The sequence below is a fragment of the Aulonocara sp. 'chitande type north' Nkhata Bay genome, linkage group LG4, assembly GCF_057382095.1.
Source record: "Aulonocara sp. 'chitande type north' Nkhata Bay isolate Kocher_YH1m ecotype deep benthic linkage group LG4, A_spYH_male_GT1.1, whole genome shotgun sequence".
In the NCBI taxonomy this organism is placed as follows: domain Eukaryota; kingdom Metazoa; phylum Chordata; class Actinopteri; order Cichliformes; family Cichlidae; genus Aulonocara; species Aulonocara sp. 'chitande type north' Nkhata Bay.
The window spans coordinates 32,729,492-32,752,038 of record NC_141347.1 but is presented as its reverse complement, the minus strand read 5'-3'; the positions used below and the strand labels follow the sequence as shown (position 1 = coordinate 32,752,038).

Below are 22,547 nucleotides of genomic sequence, written 5' to 3'. Positions count from 1 at the left end.
ACCACTATCTGATGAGCACTGCCAGAGCCTCCAGCAGGCCACTGGTGTGAGGGCTGGCCTGAGGGCTTGACGCCCTCTAGTGGGCTCTGGCAGACGTGACAGGGTCTGGAGACTGTTATGCAGCCTCTAGCGTCATTCAGCATCTCCGATTTGGTGGTCGATGCACAGACCTCTACAGGCTCGGCAATGATAACCGAGATAACGGGATGAAAGTTTTGAACCACTGTCAGACTACGCTGGTGCAGTGTGTCCTGCAGTTCCTGGAGGATGAAGAAATTGACACCATTGACTGGCCCCCACGCTCACCTGACCCAGTTCAATAGAACACCTGTATGACATTATGTTTTGGTATATCCGATGTCACCAGATTGCACCTCAGACTGTCTAGGAGCCCAGCGATGCCCTGGTCCAGAACTTGAAGGAGATCCTCCAGGAGAATCATTCTGAAATGCCGCAATGACATTTTGGCTACCTGGACTAGCCTCCCACATAACTTGTGTCTTTGAATTCAGCCAAACTATGTGGCATCCTTTTGTTCCAGTCACATCACTATAGATATTCAGCAAGATTTTTTTTCCCAGTGAGATCTGATGTGTTTTCGGTGTTCTTTTATTTTTTTTGAGCAGTGTATATATCCTGTGATACTGATGCGCAAAGTTGAAAATCGTTCTGAACAAAACGGGGATCTAAGATTTAGAAAACTGAAGTGCATCTACCACCTGAAAACTGCCTCTCTCCTGTAGTTAGTTGCAGGAAATATAAAAGTATTAAAAGCATCTATGTTTTTAACACACTGCTCAGGTTGTTAATATGATGTATTAGAGTCATATTATAAATTCTTCCTTTTTTGGTGTACAATCAAATAAAACATTGGATAAAAAAAAAAAAACACCAAATCTAATTTTAACCCTGACACTAAGTCTGAACTCCCTGTTGTACCAAACACCAACCCTAATTCCTAATTTTTACCTACACTCTAAAACCAACCCTTAACCCTCCCAAAATGAGTGCTGTCAGCAGGAGTGGCCTCAGGCAGGGATTATATTACCAGGCTGACGAGGACAGCTGCTTTGCTTACTGTCCACCTGAAGGATGCATGCGTAGGTAGGGAGCTCACAAAAAACTGCAAGGCATGGGAACATGTACTCAGATACTTGTGGACAAGTAAAAAACCTCAAACTCAAATCATTCCTCACAAAGACACGCATAAAAGTATAGTCTCTCTTCCTCTCTCTCACACACATACATCTTAAAAGAAACAGCAACAAACAGGAAAAAAGAGATGACAGATTTAAAAATATAGACTTCAGTTTATTGCACAATCGTTGCTGGAGACTGAGGAGTGTGAGAGCCTGTCTGTTACACAGGACACTAATGTCGCACAGACATGTGAACTACAGCACAGGAACAAACCGTCTGAGTTCGTGCACATTAATCGGCAAGCACACAGACTGGATAACGAGGCACTCTGGGAATGCAATCAGCATCCCGTCGGTGCAACAGGCGAAAGTAAACGGGACAACATACAGATTTCATGCTTGCATGGGTTCTGCAGGAGAGCTCATACGCACATGTGTACATACATGATCTGGGGGATCTAAATAAATAACGCTGGAGGATAACTGCAGACCAGCAGTGACAGTATTACCACCAGTTAGTTACGTTTCATTTGGCTGCAGTTCAGCTACAGTAATGCCTGCATTAGTGAACATGAACTTCCACTAGATGGAGCCACACTCACTCATTTGACACATTAAGAAAGCCATGCAGATATGGAGACAATAACAGACAGACCCTCCAGAAAGCTCCCTTCATCCTAAAGGAAAGGGCTTGTCTCATTACCTGTACACATAGACCAGTGTCATTATAGGATCCACAGAATAACAGCAATCATTAATAATCAGTATATAACAACACAGGTGATCCATTATAAACAGGTTGTTAACAGGCTGTCCGGCACCTGTGTAATATTTAAAAAAAAAACAAAAAAGGTTTTAGATTTGTTAGTGATGCTTTTATACATCATGTCTTTTCTTTTTTCATTAAACATACAGACAAAAGGACAAAGACCAATTTTCTGACCGGGTTCCACTCCTGAAACATGGTTTTCAGAGAAATGCTCCACCTTCCTTCGCCCTTGCGCCCACCCTGACAGCTGGGTTCCCAGCGTGAACAGACCGGACTAAAGAGGGCAGGTGAGTCTCGCGTCCATGTTTCAGACAGCAGCGGTCAGGCTTCAGATGTTACAGCTACTGTTATGGCACCCTGAGAAGCGGGAGACTCAGGATGTTGGGAGAGAGCCCTCCGTTACAGCGGATCAGAGAGCCGTTTGACAAACACAAATTGACTTCACTGTTACGTATCCTTCGGCTGATAATGCATAGATAGACCAGTGGTAGTCACGAGGTATTCACATGCCCGCCAAGATTCCCCTGCTATGGTCACGCATATCTTTCCCGTGTGTCTTTAAAAAAGCGGTTACATTTAAATGATCAGAAGCATTCTTAGTCAGGGCCACAAAATGGTCAAACAACTCTACATTTGAACAGAAACCAATGCCAGTCTTTTTTTTTCCCTGTGTTTTTCACATATATATCATCATAGCTAATCAAATACATAACTCATATCGATCTGAAGCTCCACATCGAGCCGCGTCTGTGTCCCTCATTACCCGCCAAGCACCAGGAGTCCAACGGACGATGTTTTCGGGGCTAAATCTGGTCAGCCAGTCCTTAGCCTTTAGACAGATGTCCCTTTATGTCAGAATTTATTAAAAGTTGAGTTTTCAGGCTGCTACAAAGGCTGGAATTCACATTTTCCCGCTTTCAGTTTATTGGAGGTATAAAAGACATCTAAATGGCACACAGCCTGCAGGCTAAAGTTAGTTTGATTTCTGACCTCAACATTGACCAAAATAACTGAATTTGGGTGCGAACTGCTGGTTCTCTGAGGAGTTTGTAGTGTGTTTCTTTACAACCACGTTTAGCTGTAAAAGGGCATCTTTTTCTCAACGTCTTTCCATCTTTTAACCAAAACTCAACTTTGGTAAAGTCGTCTTAAGCATCTTCACTGGGTGGGTAATCCCATTCCTTCCTATCTTTCTTCCTTAACCAAGTGTGCGTGTTAAAAATGAGTCACTGTATATTCTTCTGCACTGTATATAATCTACATAAATGTATTTACATTATTTATATGGACTTTAAGTGTATTTCAGAATTGACTTGAATTCAAAGCCCTTTGGAGAACGATGAACAGTGCAGTTTGTTTTGATTGTGATGCATGGCCTCCGATCGCTTCAAATCCTCTCCCTGCAGGGTAACGCCACACTCCAAAGCCCACCTCCAACTAACCACACAGTCATTTCCACGGCCGAGTGAATGATCAGTTGCTGGCTACAGTGAACTAACAATCAGCTAACATTATGAGACATCAGTTTCTGTTTCACAGCTACTTTCATGCATTTTTTTTCATTCAATTGCCAAAAATACATTAACTTCAGCTTTTACATTGTACTCATAATCATCACTGTAAGAGTGAGACTAGCAGACAAATATCTGACTTTTTAAATGAGGGCAAGTTCATAAAGTCGGGTCACGTTGGGGTTAATGCATATCATTCAGACTCTGTGAAATCCTTCTTCATCTGTGAGACAGTGTCACGGGAGCAGACGTTGCTAATTTGGCGAGATGAAGGTGGGCTAACATGGTTGGCAACTAGCGTGGGAAACAAACCCAATGCTTAAAAAAAAAAAAAAAAAAAACCACTAAAAAAGGTCTAGGTATGAAATGAGGCTTCAGAAGCCAGTCCTGAACATGACTGAAGAGTGCGACGATTACTTCTACAGAACAGTAACAAGCCTGGACACACATGAAGGTGCTGTGACTCATACATGACAGGCAGGCGGGTTCAGAGGGGTTCATTCCTGCATACGTAGGCCAGCTTAGTGTATAAACCACCACTTTAAAAAGGCTAAACATCAATTCAAGAAAAGTGCAAGCAAGTACAGCTAAATAAATAAATAATGTGGCAAAAATGACTGACCATATAACAATATTTAGGGTCAATATATAAGTAAACATCTAAGCACAGCACATCTACATTCATGCCTGAGGACATAAATAACTTCAGAATAGACCTGCACCTGTTTTAAAGGTCACATTGCAGCTGTTTTCCTCGCCGAGCTGCGACGTGTAAAGACAGATCTGATCCTGTGTGACTGAGACGTCACATATTACAGGAAGGCAGGAAAAACTGTACGCAGAGAAAATGTGGAGCTAATCCTCCGGAATTGCTGGGTTTAAATAAAACAATGGATTTTCTTTGACCTCTTATTTGACCTGTCAGTCAGAGCGATCCTGCACTGCAATGATGTAAACTGTTTAAGCAGCTGACACACACATTCAAATTAATACAAATGAATAAAAACAAACATAAATATAATCTATTTCTTGATTAAATATATATCCTTACGCGTTTGGGGCCAGAAGACAAATAACTATAAATAGCATTATAAAGTCATTACCCCTTTACATTTCAGCACTGCCACATATAGTTTTATGTATTATGTGCACATGGTGGCATTTTAGTATAAAACAACTACGCACATTCAATGGCTTTTATACACAATTGCGCAGAAGACTCACAAAGCACTCAGGCTCTGCCTTTAAAAAGATAATTACGTCTCGCACAAATGGAAACGGTCGTCTTCCAAACAAAGGGAGGTCATAATAAATGCGTAAGACCAATCAACTTGGGGTTGGCTGGACATAAGCAAAAGTTTGGCAAAGGCAGCTCATAGACATCAGTTTCTTTTCTGATTTAAAAATGCCTGAATTTCTTTGGCACTGGTGCAAACAAAGCTGATAACACTCAACAGATCCCATCTGGTGGTCTGGGACATCTCAGCAGGTAAGCTCATTGCTGGCACGCTTCAGGAATGAGCCCCTCACACGCCTTCGGTAAGGACCATTCAGACGACAGAGAGGACAAAGAAGAAAAAGAGGCAGTGGCAGAAAACAGGGAACTAAACAGTCCTGTAAAAGTCAGTCTGTTGGACGAAGTTAAAACTCTAAAAGTGCTTTGTACATGTGTAAAAACAAAGGTGCGTGAGAGCGCGTGCTGTGTATGTGATGTGAGATATGAATATGCTGCACAAGTGTAGACAAAGACTGTCATATCATTTGGACGAGGGGTTTTTAAACTCGTCTGGGGGCAGGGAGCCTTTACCCCAGGAATACACCGGTCACTGTTTCTCATGCAAATCGACGTCGGGTTGAGGGGCGTTTCATTTGGTCTGCATAGAGTGTTTATTTTTAAAATAGTGCTTGTGGTATGAGCGCAAATTTCTACAGGACGGTAGAGTTAGAAGTTGAAGAAGGAAGAATCCTGTACAGAGTTTAGGGAGGAGATGAGATGAGTTTCTGGGTGGTAGTGAAAGTTAATTAATGATTAGGAATGTGCAGAGCTGTAGTAAGTACAGCAGGATGAAGGTGATGAGCCATGCCATGAAAAAGAGAGGTGATGACCAGTCAGCAGCAGTATGGTTTCAAAACGAGAAAGTGCACTACAGACGTAATGTTTGCTTTGATAGTGTTGATGGAGAAGTATAGAGCAGGTAAGACTTGTGTCTTTGTGGATCGAACGATATGACAGGGTCCCAAAAGAGGAACTATGTAACTGCATGAGAAAGTCAAGAGTGACAGAGAAGTATGGGAGAGTGGTGCAAGACATGCATAAGGATAGAGAGACAGTGGTAAGGTGTGCGGTAAGAGTGACAGATGGCTCCGAGGTGGGGGTGGGAATTAAAGTCAGTAGAAGGTAAAATACATGTGTGTGAATGAGAAGGAGACGGAGAGGTGAATGAGTTAGAAACGTAGGTTAGTTTAAATACCTGGTGTCAACCCTCCAAAGGAGCAGACAGTGCACAACAGAGGTGAAGAACAGAGTGGAGCGGGTGGAGACAAGTGCCAGGAGTGATTTGTTAGTAGCAAGAATGAAGGGAAAGGTTTACAAGATGGTGAGACCTGCTGTGATATATAGACCCGAATTGGCAAGGCTGAGATAGTTTGGACATGTGCAGAGGAGGAGTAGTGCATATACTGGACAAATGATGTTGAAGATGAATCTGCCAGGCAAGAGGAAAAGAGGAAGACCACACAGGCGATTCAGGAATATAAACTTCGGACTTTTTCCTCATAAATGTGCCATTCTGTGCTTTTTACAGCTTCAATCTTGAAAGTTCTGAGGTTGTGTCATGAATTTTCCTCCCACTCACCCAGCCCCTTAAATTTTTATGAAACCTTCAGTGGCGTTAACACACAGTGGTAACCTTGAGTTTGAAAAGTTAATACAAGCCCCTTCTCAAAACACTCCAAAGTACTTCTTACACAAAATGTTTTTCCACATATAAACCCCTCCAAAGGTCACAGTAAGTGTTTTGTCTTTTCTAGGTCTCTACCAGTAAAAAGCCTCATATATTTTCTTAAATTCATATTCAGATGAATTAAATTAGAATCAGAATACCGCCCAGCACTCTTTCAAAATTGGCAAGACACTCTTTGCTCTTCTGGGTCTGAATTCCGGCCCTACTCTGTGCATCTTAATGCAGCTTCCATAAAAAACACTCAGGACACAAAGCTGCTTCTGGGGCGTGCCGCAACCTGTCTGATGGATTTGCAAGCATTGTCGTGAGTGGGCGAGATCAGCTTCGGGAGCAGCATGAGACTTGGAATGCAACACAGCTCGGTGTATTCCTGAGGCGACGGGCAAGAACATTTTTCCAAGGTCTCGCTTATAATCCCAACACTGACAAACCGCATGCTTACTACCATTTCTACTCTTGCATGCCAAAATTATGAAACTTTTAAATCTAAACATTTTAGACGCGTGTCAGTTTCTACTCGTCCAAAGATAACATGGGTGTGATTAAAGGACACAAAATATAGTCTCCATCTGTAGATCGCCACTTTTTAAGATCAGAATGTAATTTCAGCAATTTAAAGGAAATTTATCACTAGATATTTTAGCTATGGGCCGTAGACCCAACTTTCAGAACCACTGATTAAGACCATTTTAATCAACGACATCAAGTAATCCTTAAAAGAAACTTCTATCATTATGTAAAAGGCTTCGAGCTGTAACCTTTACCTAAGACATTATAGGGTTTAAAACTTGGTTAATAAATTTACTTTTTAAAATTTTCCACTTTTTTTATCGGTTTGTGTATGGATGTGTGTGTGTGTGTGTGTGTGTGTGTGTGTGTGTGTGTGTATGTATATGCCTTTGCACCAAGTTTGTGGCAACTGAGCAAGTCAGAATGATTGTGCGTGTTACTCGACATACTTTTACCTGCATTCGCACAAATCAAGATGGACGAAGATATGAACATTCTAAGTTTCAGCGCATGAAGTGAACACATGCACAGCATTAGTTTCTGTGATCCCTGTCCTTTCCCTTCCCTTTCCATGCTCCCCCCTCCCCCAGAGGTCTTTCAATGGTATGTTCCAGCACTCCTTGTGAGGGGCCGGGGGGCTGCTGTGTGGGTCAATCTGAGGGGCAGTCGTAGCTGGTGATCCAGAGAAGGTCGTCCAGCACGCCCCAGTGCAGGTAAAGGATGGAGATCACCACCAGTACATGCATGATCTGGTGGCTGTTGCACCAGTAGTCGAAGAGACCCGGCCAAAAGCGCTCCGGGATGCGCGTGATGTTGATGACCCCGCCCAGCACGGCCAGTGCATCCATCGTGAGAAAGTGGCGTAGCGAGGTGGGACTGCCGCCGCCCACGCCCACCCAGCGGAGCAGGAAGAAGGAGAAGCGAAACAGCGCTTGCCAGGCGAAGGAGCGCAACCGCCGAACGCTGCTCCGAGCGGTGACGGCGCAGTAGATGGCGTGGCTGGACAGCAGGATGTAGACTAAAAGGGCCACAGTGCGGATAAATGGGTAGCACAGCAGTGTGGTGTAGACGATAGGCAGCGCTCCTAAGACACGAAAAAAGACAGAGGGAAGTCAGGAGAGCGATGAAGCCACGCCTCGTGAAAAGCACAAATCATTGACCTTTTAAAGCTGCGTGTGTAACTCTGCGCTTTTGGTCAAAGCTTGATGGTTTCAGTAATCACAGTGCAACTGTGCAGGGAGGTGGCTGAAACAACCTCAAACTTTGTATTTTTTATGTCACATTACAGGAAGTGGATGATGAGGTTACTGCAATAAGGAGGCAGTTCTCTTTTCTAGAGAACTCAGCAGGAAGGCAACACTGATGGGACAGAGATTTACAGTGTGTGACTAAAAATAGAAGCATGTCGACTGTAAAACGTATTCAGGACCAAGTGTGTGAATCGTCAGTATTGTAAAATTTGGCCCTTTGTTTTTCTCTATGTTGTCATTAGGGGTCTGCAGCCTGTCCTCTCTGACACACAATCAGCAGGTAGTGCCGTTACAGAGAAGGTGAACCCAGGTTGAGTGAAATCATTTTATTAGAGTTAATAACTGTGTCATTCATTGCTGTAACCATAGTCATAACCTTTGTGGGTCAAAAGCTAATAAGGGTCCTTCATCAAAGTACTTGTTCAACAAGCTTAATCATGAATCAAGACTGCTAATATTGCCGACTCTGCCCCTTAGATTTGCAGCGTTCAGTTCTTCTAATGTTCAACTGAGCTTTAAATGCACTGTTCCTAAATACAGCTACTAAATAAGCTAAGCTTTCTAGACGTGGATAACTCAGTAAAATAAAGGAGGTTTTTTTAGCACAAAGGAAAAAATAAAATAAGTAGAGGACGTTGTTTCAACGGAAAAGTTATTATTTCGTAGACTGAAAGCATTTCTGTTTTATTAAACTCACAGTCACCTTGAGCTGAGGGTGATGAATCCATTAACCGAACAAGACACAATTAATTTGTGACTCAGATGTGATCATTAACTGTTTTCTTCTGATTCATTTTAACTGCAAATGGAAAATCATTTGTAGGCAAAGAGAAAAAGAAGAAGTGATCCTTGTTATAGATTACATTGTTGTTAGACTTCTCCTGCCCTCTGTGTTCTCCTACCTGAGTCCTCCTGTCGGCAGGGTGAGTTATTAGTCTTTTAGTTGACTCATATTTTACTGTAAAGGTTCATTTTCTTACATGTTTCATTGTTTCCTGCCTTTGTGGATTTTCCTTCCTTTTTGGATTTCCTGCTTTAATTATTCTCACGTTTATTGTTTCCCGGTCTGTCCTCTGTCTAAAGCTATATTTGCCTTTGTCTTCTTGCCTAATTCTGCACTGCTAACCATCTTCTGTTCCCTTATGTTGGAGTTTTGTTATTTACTTGCTGAAAATCCTGAAAATTACCTGTAGGTCTGTCCATTAATATTCATATTGTTTTACTCTCTGTCTGCCCTGCATTTGAGTCTGTTTAACTTCACTAATCCTGACAGAGTTTTCTTTACGTTCACATGAATTGTATGCATTAGTTAATTCGGGAGGACGTGTATCCACTCGTCTGTCTGCATTCCTGAGAGTTGTTATTCTGTTCTTTTTATCATGTCAACCCAACCCTAGTTGTTCATAGCCTCTAGACTTTGCTGCTAAACCTTTAGATAGAAAGGATTTCAGATCCTTTCTATCTAAAGAAAGGATCTGAAAGGCCTATAACAGTGAATTTAAGGGGATGAAGGAATTTAGTGCAATTAAATGATGCCAACTGCTTTCATGGTATTTTCTTAACGACTAGTTGGGTAAAACTGTGCAACCAAAGCACAGGAAGTCACAAGTTAGTGTTCTACTAGTGCATACCCTAACTCTGAATACACCAGGAGGGTTGTGCCCTATTCCAATACTCAGATGCTTATGTACCATTGCGGCGACCCCTCAAAAAAAGTGCAGCCGACAAACGACTAATTGATAATTGCTGAATGGCACAGACAGAAAGACCTTTGTCTATGCAGCTCTGTGATGAAACACAAAGGATACTTTATCCACAACTAGCATGAAAAGAACATTCATATCATATTTAACCTTGTTAACATACACTGATGAATGATTTAGCCTACCTAAATGAATAATTAGTGGGCATAAGTGGATTGACATCAGATTATCAGGTAAAACAGTAATACATCACAATGTTTTCTTGGGTGTTTAATCCCTTTTTTAGACTTTATTGTAGATTTTCCAAATATGTTTTATGGTTAAAAACAGTTAATGGGAACAGGAGGCCTGTAAGCTAACGTAAGGGTTGTAGCTTTGGTCGTAAAGATGAATAAATATCCCCGGTGCTTAGGCCTGGCAGGTTGCAGGGTTGGTAAAAATTCCTGGCACAATTCCTGTTATTCCCATGCTTTGTCACAATATTAATATTGAATGTACTGTATTATCGATATCGGTGTAGTGGGCAAATCTAAAAGGTTCATTCAAAGTGTAGAAGTCTATAAAGAAATAAAAAATAATGTGCCTGTCATTTTTTCTTACAATAGGGTGATGTAGGCAGCATGGACAGATCAATAATCATTTCAGAGCTCGAATCATTGCTTGCAAAGTAAGATCGAATCAGAGTGTGTTGCGACAAATCAATACTGGTACACCTCCAAGCAAAACACTTGCACGGTAAATCACTGACAATCAATTCCATCCTGGAAGAAAACAGATCAGCAATAAGAGAACAACAGCTGACAATGAATCCATGAGGCCTCACCCAGCGTGTTGATCATGCAGATTCCACACACGTCCAGCTTCAGGAGGGTGTGGTAGACTGGCTCCCCTCCCTCGTGGTTCATGAACAGGTGGTAGACCACAGAGCCCAGCTGGGGTGACAGGCAGGCCAGGAAGTGCACCACACCCAGCCATGTCACGCTGATCTGAGACCAGGGGATGTTAAGAGGCAGCAGCACCAGGAAGCAAACCAGAGGGATGCCTGAAGAGTGAGCAGGCAGAGAAACCGAGAGAGCAGTGGTTATAAAAGAAGGCTTTACCTATACCACACAATAAAAGACTTGTAAAAGACTGACTTTATCACATCTGCAGAATGTGGCATAACTCAAGAGTTTTTAGTTGCTCTGGAATCAGTCTCCAAATACAAATACTCGCTGAATGGGAATGTAGTAGTATTTAAAAATGTATTTTTTACTACACAGGGGTTTAATTTAAAGTCCTTCTAGGGCTCAACAAGTCAATTCATACAGAAGTGAAACACTTTTATTTTTTATCTTTGTAGAACCACTCTGATCTGTAAATTTAAAAGCATGTGTAATGACTGGAAGTGGAAAAATAAACACACTGTGAAATATGCACACAATGAAACAGGAAAAGACTGGAGGTGGTTTTTAAACTGTGTTTATCCTGAAGGTAATTAGGCGGAAATTGTAACGTTAAAACGACACAAGAGAAAAATCAAATAAACTTTAAATAAATAGAAAAAATAAGAAATTGAATAATCAAATGAAATTAATGAGCTACATAAAAATCTAAATAGTCTAAACAACAGAACGTCATGTAAAAGGCTGAGCTTAATACAGGGCAATGATTGAATTAATAATTTAAAAAATGTCTTTTGTAAAAACACAATAAAGTAAAATATTAAATAACAATACTTCATTTTATTTAACCTTGTAATCTGCATTTTATATTTTAAAATCATTATTATTAATACATGCATATATCTCATAACTTTGATTTAATTAACATTCATATCACTATTTAATTTCTATATTTTATTTATTTTATTTTATTATATTTATAAATAATATTACCTGCTTTATGTACCTCCATTTAATAATATAATTGCTGTTGGTATTATTATTATTATTTATTATATTATTTTCATTGTTATTCCATACAAGAAAAAATATACTTTCTCAAAACTTCTAGAATGAATAAAGTAAAGCTTATCTTATCTCATATGTAAAGACACACACGTCCTGACAGCAGTGCTTCTTGTGTCACAACACTTTTAACAAATCTGATGACATGCAATTAAAACCACTAAAGCACCATCTTTTACTTCTGCTTGTAAATAGAGTCCAACGGATAATGTTGCCTGAGGTAATATGCCCACATGCTGGTATGAAAACCATCCGCTCAACTCTGACAAAAGCAAATTAAGGTGTCGTGTTTACGGTGATGGATTATCTCGCTCATGAGTTTCTGGAATCGAGGACGCTGTTTTTCACACTATATGAGAATCAGTAGCTGTGAATGGCTGCTGAGAGTGCACAGATACCAGCAAGAAGAGCCAAAGGGGAAACCTACGTGATTGGCACCAACGTATCAGTGATTCCCCATTGAGAGAAAGCCAAAGCTCCCACTAAGCTCTAATTCTGATGCAGCAAAAGGCCACGCTGCTAATGGCTACACGGCTCCCATTTAAGTTTCCCTGTTTGGCAGGGAATTTGACTGCTACGTGAGCAAAATGCAGACCTTGAAATTTGATCCGCTTACATACGGCTCTTATCACTCTGAGACACACCTACAGCACTCCTCCCTTTCTCTCATATTTGCTCTCACTGAAGACAAGGCAGGTGATACAAGGAATGGCATGCAACTGTAACACATCTATTTTAAGCACATTATCTCCCTCTCAGCATTCGCCCTGAGCTGGCGAGTTGAAGTCAGGCGTGGACACAGCAGCGGGAGCGAGGACCTCTGAGTATCTGAGACCTGAGCTGCGGGCAGGATGTTTTCAGTTTATATGCAAAACAAGCCGGCTCATGAAACTCAGCCGAAATGTTACAGCACAATAATAAAGAAGAATTACAAGCACAGCGCAGCTTTTTCTTCTTCTTCTCAGATCTGGAAAACTGGAAAATAATGCTCATTAGATTAAACATTAGCCTGTTATGTTGAGGTCACACGCTAAGCCAACATCACTGGAGTGCAATAAAGACATCCAGAGCCACTTAGCTGATAATCACTGATGCTGTTTAACTGCGCCGTGACTGCTGGATGCTGGAGCGCCACAACAAAGTTAAATGACACCATCCAGATTGCACTTTGATATGAAAAGAGGAGGGCAAAAGACACAAGTCATGCTGCTGAGTGCCACATTACAGGCTGTCTAATCATCTCAGTTTGAAAATAGAAAAAACCCACCACGCAAACTGCTAACAGGCCAACACCTCACTCTCACCTTTGGCTGAACAGATTAACACAATTCTGCAATTAATCTGGGCTTGTAGCAAACTATTAAAAGAATTGCACATTGTGTAAACACAGAGTTCAAGAGAGATGAAAAACAGCGTTTTTCATCTGCTCTTACGTACAAGTCTGCTATTACGTGCAAGTCAAACTGCTTTTTAAGAATTCAGTCCACGTTTAAACACTTGCCTCCAAGCAGGAAAGTCTTGGAAAAACATTTCTTGGAAAAACATTTCTTTGCCAACAAAAATTCCCTCTTTGCAAAACTGCCATACAGTTAACATCTAAACCAAAAGAAATCACCTTGGGAGGGTGACAGCTTTTGAAATAGAGTCCTTTGAATAAGTTGGGCACTACTGGCTTAAATCAGGGGTGTCAAATCCATTTAATTTCTGTTTTTAACAGGGCCAGATTAAGGATGCTCTGCTCTGATATTTGGATTGGATATAATTTTAATCCTGAGTTGAAAAAGCAAAATCAAGCAACGACAGTGTGCTGATCTACGGGATGATGTATTCGGTTCAGTCCGATGCATTTACTTGACCACCACAGTATAAAAGATAGACGTCACGATTTGTCAGTCACAAGTCGTTAGCCAGTGAGCGAGCCACAGATTATCCTCATTGCTAAAACTATAAAACTAACTTTTTATTTTGATCCAGAATAGGTCTTAGATTACATAGGTACAGTCACACTCCTGATCACGTTGTGATTGCTGCATTTGTTCTAAGCAGGCGTGGAACTGCACATGAAAATGACTATGCAAAGTTAAGCCAAGATTATTTCTTTGCAGGCAAGACATCCGGGACCTAACGTTTACTAAACTAGTAATGAGACGTACACAACACGATGGAAAGTTTCATCATTGTGAATCCTGACTGAAAGAAGACTTTTAAACGCTCAGTAATTAGGCAAGACCATTTATTCTTACAAAACTGAAAAACAAAGTTTAAGTGGAGACTAATGCTGCCTTCATATTCCCCATTTTTTATCCATGTTAAGGATTACAGCTTATTTATCTAACACTACTTGGCATTGGCAGATACTCAAAGCCAAGGTTTCGAAACTTGGAAAAGTTGGGCCTGTGAAAAACACCTAAACTTTTAGTTAATGCAAAGAAGTTTAAGCACATTCTTTAAAACATCAGCATTTCAGTGTTTCTCATGAATTAAAAATGTGCCTTTCAAGGGTGAAAATGCACACAAGCACGACTGGTGCAATACAACTCTGTCACCTGTGCCACCCGCCTGGTCGGCCCCCCGACCGTGTGGCCCGTGAACTCTTGTGCCTGTGGGCTCTGGGTCGGCCCCCTGAACCTTATTTGGACTATAGTCATGTGCTCCTGTGTTTTCTGTTGTTTGTTTTTGTTTCCCGTTCTGGTCCCTCCGTCCTGGTCCCCCGCCTCCCGCCCTGGGTGGGTTGTTTTCTGTTTTTGTTTTTTCGGGTTTGGGCTGTCAGGAGCCAGCCCTTGAGGGGGGGGTACTGTCATGGTCCTGGGCCATGTTGGCCCAGTGTTCTTAGTTTTCTTGTATGTTTGTATTTTGTTCCTTATTTAGGCCATGTTTTCTGAGTTGCCCTGTTGTGTTGTTCCCTAAGTGTTTTCCCTTCATGGCTTTTACCCCCTGTGTGCCCCTCTGTGTATCTGTGAGCCCTCGTCTCTCCTTATGTTTTATTCCATGTTTCCCCTGCCCATTATGTCCAAGTTCTCCCCGTGCTCTCTCTCTCCCCCCTGTGTGCCCTGTGTATTTATGAGCCCTCGTCTCCCTTTGTGGTTGTTTCATGTTTCCCCAGCCCGTTATGTCTGTGTTTTCCCCGTGCTCTCTCTCCTCCTGTCTGAACCTCTGTGCACTTCCTGTTTACTTTGTGACTCTCACGCCCGTACATGTCATGTTCAGTTCACCCCGCCCTGTCTCGTTATCAGTGTCACCTGTGTTCCCCGTGTGTTCCCACTTTCCTCGTTTACCCTCTGTGTATTTCTGTCTGCGTCTCCCTCTGTTCGGCGTGACGTCGTCCCTCATGCTGTGTGTGGATCTCCCTGTGAGTTCTTAGTTTATGGTTTCCCAGTTTAGTCTAGTTTGTATGTTTGTTCTCCCAGCAAATAAAGCTGTGTTTTGAGTTCACCTCCCCGAGTCTGTGAGTCCTGCATTTTGGGTCCAACTCCTGCCTGCCGCACAGCGATTCCTGACAGATTCTGGCATTTCGGACAAAATAAATTTATATTAAAAAATCGATTCAGGATTTTAATGAATCGATTTTACGTTATCCAAGCCAGAATCGATTTTAATCGATGAATCGATTATAAAAACCCACCCCTAGTTATATTATATCCCCTTTCACATTAGAGCCACAACAGGACCCACTAGAACATGGGAACAAGTAAAAGTGAAATATAAGAATATTCTACAGAATGGTAATATTTATCACTTATATTGCTTGTCGTCTCTTGGAAAGAGACCCTGAAATACTCTGTTTGTTTGTTCATAACAGCAACCAAGAAAAGGGCAGAGCAAAAAAAAAGACAGGTGGTGGTCCTGCACCCCCTCGTCAACAAGTTGGTTAAGTGAATAATACCCTCACGGGAAAATCGATATCTCTCTATGAGCACACTGTCGCGCTGAGCTAAAGGATCCTGTCTGTCCCGCAATATACGCTGAATTCTGAGGACTCTCCTTATCAATCTTGCACCTTCCGCAATGGGTTGCTCGCGTAAACGGACAGGATATGACTGCGACAGACTTCCCAAATCCACCTTCGCTTTTATAGCCGTGGTCTCTCATCTTGATTACACGAAGTAATTTACAATTACTACTCTGAAATATGAATTACATCTGTAATAATCACATACATGTAATAGAATGTTAATAGTACATTTCCCTTTTTTAGGGAATGACCTGTATGTATCTGTGTTAAATCAATAAAAGGATCAAGTGCTGCATTATCTTTGGTTACAGTGATGTTATTTATTTATGGTGAAACAGTGGTGGAATATCGCTGTTGCTTTCGTATGAATGACGCGGGCATACCTGCGTGGCCGCGATCTAATCCTGTTTACATAAAGTAAACCTGCTCCCCAGCAGGTTTACGCTTACGGCTCTGTTGCTATGACAGCAAGTCCCGGATGGGCTTCGGGGAACCGAACGATCCAGGATCACGCGAAATCGTCAACAATCAAATCCAGCTAACTCACTTAGCGCGGTACGAAGCACAGGCCCCTGAGCTGCGGGCAGGATGTTTTCAGTTTATATGCAAAACAAGCCGGCTCATGAAACTCAGCCGAAATGTTACAGCACAATAATAAAGAAGAATTACAAGCACAGCGCAGCTTTTTCTTCTTCTTCTCAGATCTGGAAAACTGGAAAATAATGCTCATTAAATTAAACATTAGCCTGTTATGTTGAGGTCACACGCTAAGCCAACATCACTGGAGTGCAATAAAGACATCCAGAGCCACTTAGCTGATAATCACTGATGCTGTTTAACTGCGCCGTGACTGCTGGATGCTGGAGCGCCACAACAAAGTTAAATGACACCATCCAGATTGCACTTTGATATGAAAAGAGGAGGGCAAAAGACACAAGTCATGCTGCTGAGTGCCACATTACAGGCTGTAAGCACGACTGGTGCAATACAGTTAAGACAAAGAGCCTTTGTTACATTAGTTAATACAAGTTTTTGCTTTTTCCTGTTATTTTTGGATGCTTGTTAATCAAAAATGTATTTTAAGTTTGAGTAAATTAGATCCTCTTCTGCAAAAGGCCAAAACCTAAGTGGTGGGTGCCAGATTTCACATAAGCTCAGCCTTTAATAGAAGTAACATGTATAAAACTGATGGACAGCCTGAGAAATCTGAAGAAAAATCTCTGCTATTTCAAGAATATGCCTCAATTTTTCCACATGTTACATTTTTCTAACGTCATGACAGAGAAATGTAACAGTATAGTGGATAGGGCTGAAACCCATCACTTTTCAGTGGCATGGTATGGCAAACAATGGCTGTAAAACTGACATGACTCAGATGAAAATAACAGGTCGGCCAAACATTTTCATGATGTGATCCTTTGTTTTAGGTATAGCAGCAAAGAGCAGCCTGCAAAATGCAGTCAAACGTCAAACTGATGTCCTTCTTCTCCGCAAAGCATTCCAGTGAGCTGGATTTCAGCTCTTTGGTGGGCTGAGTGTTTCACATGAATGATATTGGCCCTGGCAGTATTTATCAACATGAAAACATTTTCTTTTAATAAACATCATGCAGAAAAAGATGCTTCATCCAGCAAATCTATTGTTTTAATACTCTCAGCACTGCCTGCAGCACATGTACCAGAGCTGGTGCAGAGGCCTCACAATAACTTACCAACTAGTTTATAACATGCAGTGCTAGAGAGTTAAGAGACCTTTAATTTTCATTTTAATATAATTCTAAAATACTTCATTACAAACATCATATGCTCATTATATATATATATATATATAAACAACACCCAGCACGCCCCTGCGGGCGGTTTATCCTTCAAGCTCGGGTCCTCTACCAGAGGCCTGGGAGCTTGAGGGTCCTGCGCAGTATCTTAGCTGTTCCCAGGACTGCGCTCTTCTGGACAGAGATCTCCGATGTTATTCCCGGGATCTGCTGGAGCCACTCGCCTAATATATATATATATATATATATATATATATATATATATATATATATATATATATATATATTAGGGCTGCCACGATTAGTCGACTAGTCACGATTATGTCGACTATTAAAATCGTCGACGACTAATTTAATAGTCGACGCATCGTTTGAAGCTTTGTAAGATCACAAAGGACGCAGGAATGAGTAGTAGGATTTAAGAGTGTAATAACGGACTGAAACAGAAGATGGCAGCACTGCATGTACAAGGATGCCAGCTGCCGTTAAACCCCGAAGAAGAAGAAGCTGTGTCCCAGAATTCATAGCGCAGCTGTCAACAATGGCGGCAGCTAGTAGTTTTAACTTTACTCTTATTATTCTTTCTGGGTCACAAAATAAACGTTTAACATATTTTCAGGCGAGAATGTAGCTGTGTAAACCTCAAATATCTGCCCAGTTTATCAAGACACCGCATATTTTCAAAAGCGCTCCGACGTTTTCGAAGACGTCTGTTACCCACTAGCTCGTTAGCTAGGCGGGGGCAAGGCTAACTAGAGCCGTGAGAACACCGGACTCCCGGCAAATCATTTTCAAACCCACCGCCGTCTTTCGCTAGTCAGGTTAAACATATATATAAGTCACTTAGATAACTTAAAAATGTTATTGTTTGGCTTTCTTTAGTATTTTATTTGTTCCTGAGTAAATCGGTTTGGCTGAGATTAAAGTTATAGTTTTTGCACAGCTAAAACTGTCAAGCAGACAGCTGATTATCAGAAGTGTGAGACGCTGGAGAATATACTCCGGTGTCCTGTTATATTTTAGAAAGCAAGGAGTTTATTAAACTTCACCGAAACAATCTGCAAATTTCATTAAAAATTAATAAACTACCATCTTGTCTTTATTTTTAGTTAGCACAAACACTTCAAGCTGTAAGCTAATGATAGTTATATAAGACCAGATGCTGCTGGTGCAATAAGCTGTACGCTGTACGTCCAATGGATGATGATCTGATTAGTTGACTAATCGCAAAAATAATCGGTGACTAGTCGACTATCAAAATAATCGTTTGTGGCAGCCCTAATATACATACATATATATATATATATATATATATATATATATATATATATATATATATATATATATATATATTGCAACAATGCAAACATTGCCTTGCAAACATTACAGCTTTTCAAAGTATATGATTTCCTGCTTTTTTTATTCATTGAAAACTGAATAAACTTGGCAGTAGTATTTCCAGTGTAATAACTGGTGATAGTTGCCAAATCTTATTTTATGCTTAAAAATAAATCAGTTTATTTTGTATTGTCCTTCTGTGATAGTTAATGAGCTCTTTGTCAAACCATAAATGTGTTGATACGCTGATGATGACTGAAGATGGTTTTTAATCATTTTTGATGTCTATGAGTCTGCTGCCTTTGCTCCTAATGCATGAGACTTCAAAGCTGGATTATTTCTTTAGTACTCTTGTAATTTGTATGGTCCTACTCTAGCTCTGGTTTCTTCCTAGTTGTGCCTTGTAAGCCTGTTTGGATTGGACTGATTCCCTTATGCATGACACATTAAAAATGAAAAAATAAAAAATAAATAAATCAGTCAGTCAAACCATGTTCTGCTTTTGTGTTCTGTTATTGTACGTTTTAGATGAATCACACTGAAGAGTTGTACAAGAAATAAACTGTAAATTGCTGTCATCTGGATAAATAATGTATATTTAAAATAAAAAAGAGTGTGAGTCATGTATGCCTTCATGAAAGCTTCCCAGCCTGTGTTGCAGAGTCTGGCAGTGCATCCTTCAGCAGGTACAGGGTCTGTCTCCCTCTCTACACAAATCTCACATGCTGACTAAGCATTCCAATCTGATTTTTGTTGTACTCACCGTGAGTGTATATGTTTCCAAGTTCATTGTGCAGGTAAAACAGGCTTCTGATGCAGTCCTGCACGGAGGAAATTGGCCGGTATCCCGTAAGGACGTATTTGTTGAACTGAAGATGTGGAGGTGAACTCGCCCAGTCCAGCAGCCTGGGTCCATTTAAAAATGCCATAGCAAAGAGGACGGTTAAAAGGACACCGCCGAATAAGTAAAAAACTGACTGTACACCTATATACACGTTCAGTAAGATTATTGCGACTAAAACCTTATGGGAAACCATTGGTATTGGTTGTGAGGTTTTTGTTTTGTTTTGGGGTTGTTGTTGTTTGTTTGTTTGTTTTTTGCTTTGTTTTTTTAATTATTATTTTGTGCTGTTAGCCGCCTAGCTCGGCGCTAGCTAGCTCAGGAGAAGTCTCTAAGCGCTACCCGGCAACTGTGTGCGCGCGCCGTCGCTGCTCGCTTTGAACCGCCGGTACCTGTGCGAGTGTCATCCGCGAGGCTGGAGACAGACGCGGAAAGCCACACGCATGATGCAAGCTCCCGGCGGACATTACATTTGACATCTAAAGTGTCCGTGTGCCACCTACAAGCGCTAGGCGTTTGAGAGGCGAAGGGTTCGCGGTCATGTTAAAGCCATTTCCTCGTTAGTTAGCATTCCGGTGCAGCGGCGCAGGCAAGGATGCTGTAGGGGAGCCGCGCCAGCGTCCAACTCCAGATGATGCTAGCTCGATCCCAGCGGTCAGATGTGAAATACAGGACTAGCAGGTTACACCTTCACTGCATTGAAAGTAGACGTGCGCTTTTTGTTAATCCAGCCCCTTGTATACTTGCTAGGTTTCGTAATGCCACTGAAAAAATAAAAAAATAAATGGAGAAGGTCCGTGATTGTGGAGCAGAGATTTTGAAGGACTGCGGGCTAGCAAGCCGGGCAGTCGCCTACCAATGTCCGGTGGCTGAGGATGTAAAAGCGGATACTTGAGCCGGCTGGCTTTAAACACGCCCAGCCTGCTTCATACGGCGAGTATTCAGTGTCTTCATCAGGTGTTTGAGCCAACTATGATCCATCATTATTTCTAGGTGGCTGTTTTCCTTGAAATGCGGAGTCCTCTCCGGCGGCCTCGAGTCTCCCCTGCATCGTCTTCCAAGCGTCAAGTTACTCAGACAGAAACCTGGACATTTCCGATCGTTGTTTTCAAAATAAAAGCCAGGAAGTTTCGCACAACTATTCTCAAATAAGGTTATTATAGTTACCTAACACTAAAGGATAAAGTAAAGCTGCGAGTGAAAAATACGACAGGATATTAGGGTTTGGAAGGTTGCTTCCGCTAGTGAAAAAAAAGCCAGGCAGAGAGAGGTAGGATGAGGTCAGGCAGCGGTCTCCATGGACAGTGATGTTGGTACAGTGTGATCTTTAGTGATAATAAGCACTCTTCGTGGAGAGATGGCTCTCATCTCTCCAAAGTCGGTAGAAGCAAGACAATGCATGTGTTGTGCATGAGAGGGAGACGGATGTAACGGCGAAGCTGTAGGGAGCAGAGAAGACAGATGAGTCTAAATACCTAAGGTCAAAAATCCAAAACAACAGACAGCGCACAAGAGAAGTGAAGAACAGAGTGCAGCCAGGGTGGAGTGAGTGGAACCAAGTGTTGGAGGTGATTTGTGACAGAAGGATAGAGTGAAAGGTTTACAAGATGGTAATCAGACCTGATATGATGTATAGTTTGCAGACGGTGGCAATGATAAAAATACAATAGTGATGGGGAACATGCAGGTGACTGCTGTGACAGAGAAGGATGGTGGGAAGGAAAAGGAAGCCACAGGTAAATCGAAATTATGACTTATTGGCCTAAAGTTTTGAGTTAGTTATCTTAAAATTTTAAGTTACTTCTAAATAAGTAACTTAGTAGTACTTCTTAACAAGTAACTTATAAATATTTTGAGTTACTTCTGAGTACCTCAATATTTTGAGTTTTGAAATCAGTTTTACTTACGGATAGCAAAAGAAGCAAAAGCAGAAACAAGCTTGCATATCAGAGGTAAAAAATTTTAAAAAAGTTAAAAAAAAAAAGAATACAGAAATAACTAATGAGAAAGAAACTTTCAAATTTAGGAGAAAAATATTTAGAGGAAATTCAGAGAGTCAAAAAGGCAAATATATGGAACAGAAAGGGCAAATTTACACAAATAAAACTGGTAGATTTACAACAAATAATAGCTACATTTACAAAAAGAAGTCAAGGAACTTTATTGTTTCACTTGTCAAAGTTGAGTTGGAAAGAAATTCTCATATTTCAAGATTCCAGAGCTTTATTGTCAATACAACCGCATACACAGTATGCATTTGGCATACCCAAATGCTGTTTGACCCCAAGCACCCCGGGGTGCATTTACGCGTATATAAATAATTTACAAAACCCGAGTATATAATTTCTAAGTATATTTTATATCTCCCAGAGATATAAAACTAGGAATTACAAATAAATAACATGCAAAATTTTGGTAAAATTAGGGGACAATTACTAACTATATAATACTATACAGTACTATAATGATAACTGTACAATAAACAAAGACAGGACATAGACAATACAAAGTGGATTGTGCAGTAGGTATTGAATACTGGGTTCAAGTTGTTGTCAGGAAATTGTAGACAAGACAGGACGAAGACATGTGCAAGTTCCAAAATGTGCAAATCTAGTATAATTTAAATGTGTTTTCAGTAACTATGTGACTGAGTGAGCAAATAAGCATATTGCTTCCAGGTCCAGTTTGCAGCGGATTTGTGGAGGCTTTTGTTGTTTTTGAGTCTTTTGGTGAGTATTGTGAGGTGTATTTGTATTTGTAAAGGTGTATGTGTATATCAGTCCTTTGGTGGTAGTGAGCTGAGGGCTCTGACTGCTTGCGGAAAGAAGCTCTTGCAGTGTCTGGTCGT

At 41.1% G+C, this 22,547-nt stretch overlaps 1 protein-coding gene across 1 annotated transcript; it reads right to left on the bottom strand.

Annotated features, from left to right (window-relative positions):
• Nucleotides 1–1,290: 1,290 nt before the first annotated feature.
• paqr4a (progestin and adipoQ receptor family member IVa) lies at nucleotides 1,291–20,937 on the bottom strand. The gene is made up of 3 exons (XM_086290007.1): nucleotides 19,622–20,937; nucleotides 10,669–10,887; nucleotides 1,291–7,976 (listed from the first exon to the last, which is right to left on the bottom strand). The coding sequence occupies exons 1-3, from the start codon at nucleotides 19,893–19,895 to the stop codon at nucleotides 7,543–7,545; spliced, it is 927 nt and encodes a 308-aa protein (XP_086146133.1). The 5' UTR covers nucleotides 19,896–20,937; the 3' UTR covers nucleotides 1,291–7,542.
• Between the last annotated feature and the right edge of the window lie 1,610 nt (nucleotides 20,938–22,547).

What these genes read in the sequence shown, in the direction of transcription:
- paqr4a (XM_086290007.1), bottom strand. Translation starts at nt 19,895, where the DNA reads ATGGTTTCCCATAAGGTTTTAGTCGCAATAATCTTACTGAACGTGTAT. An exon ending in TGGAAACATATACACTCACG is followed by an intron (nt 10,888 to 19,621) that starts GTGAGTACAACA and finishes CTCACTCTTCAG; the next exon opens with GCATCCCTCTGGTTTGCTTC. An exon ending in CTGCATGATCAACACGCTGG is followed by an intron (nt 7,977 to 10,668) that starts GTGAGGCCTCAT and finishes TTCGTGTCTTAG; the next exon opens with GAGCGCTGCCTATCGTCTAC.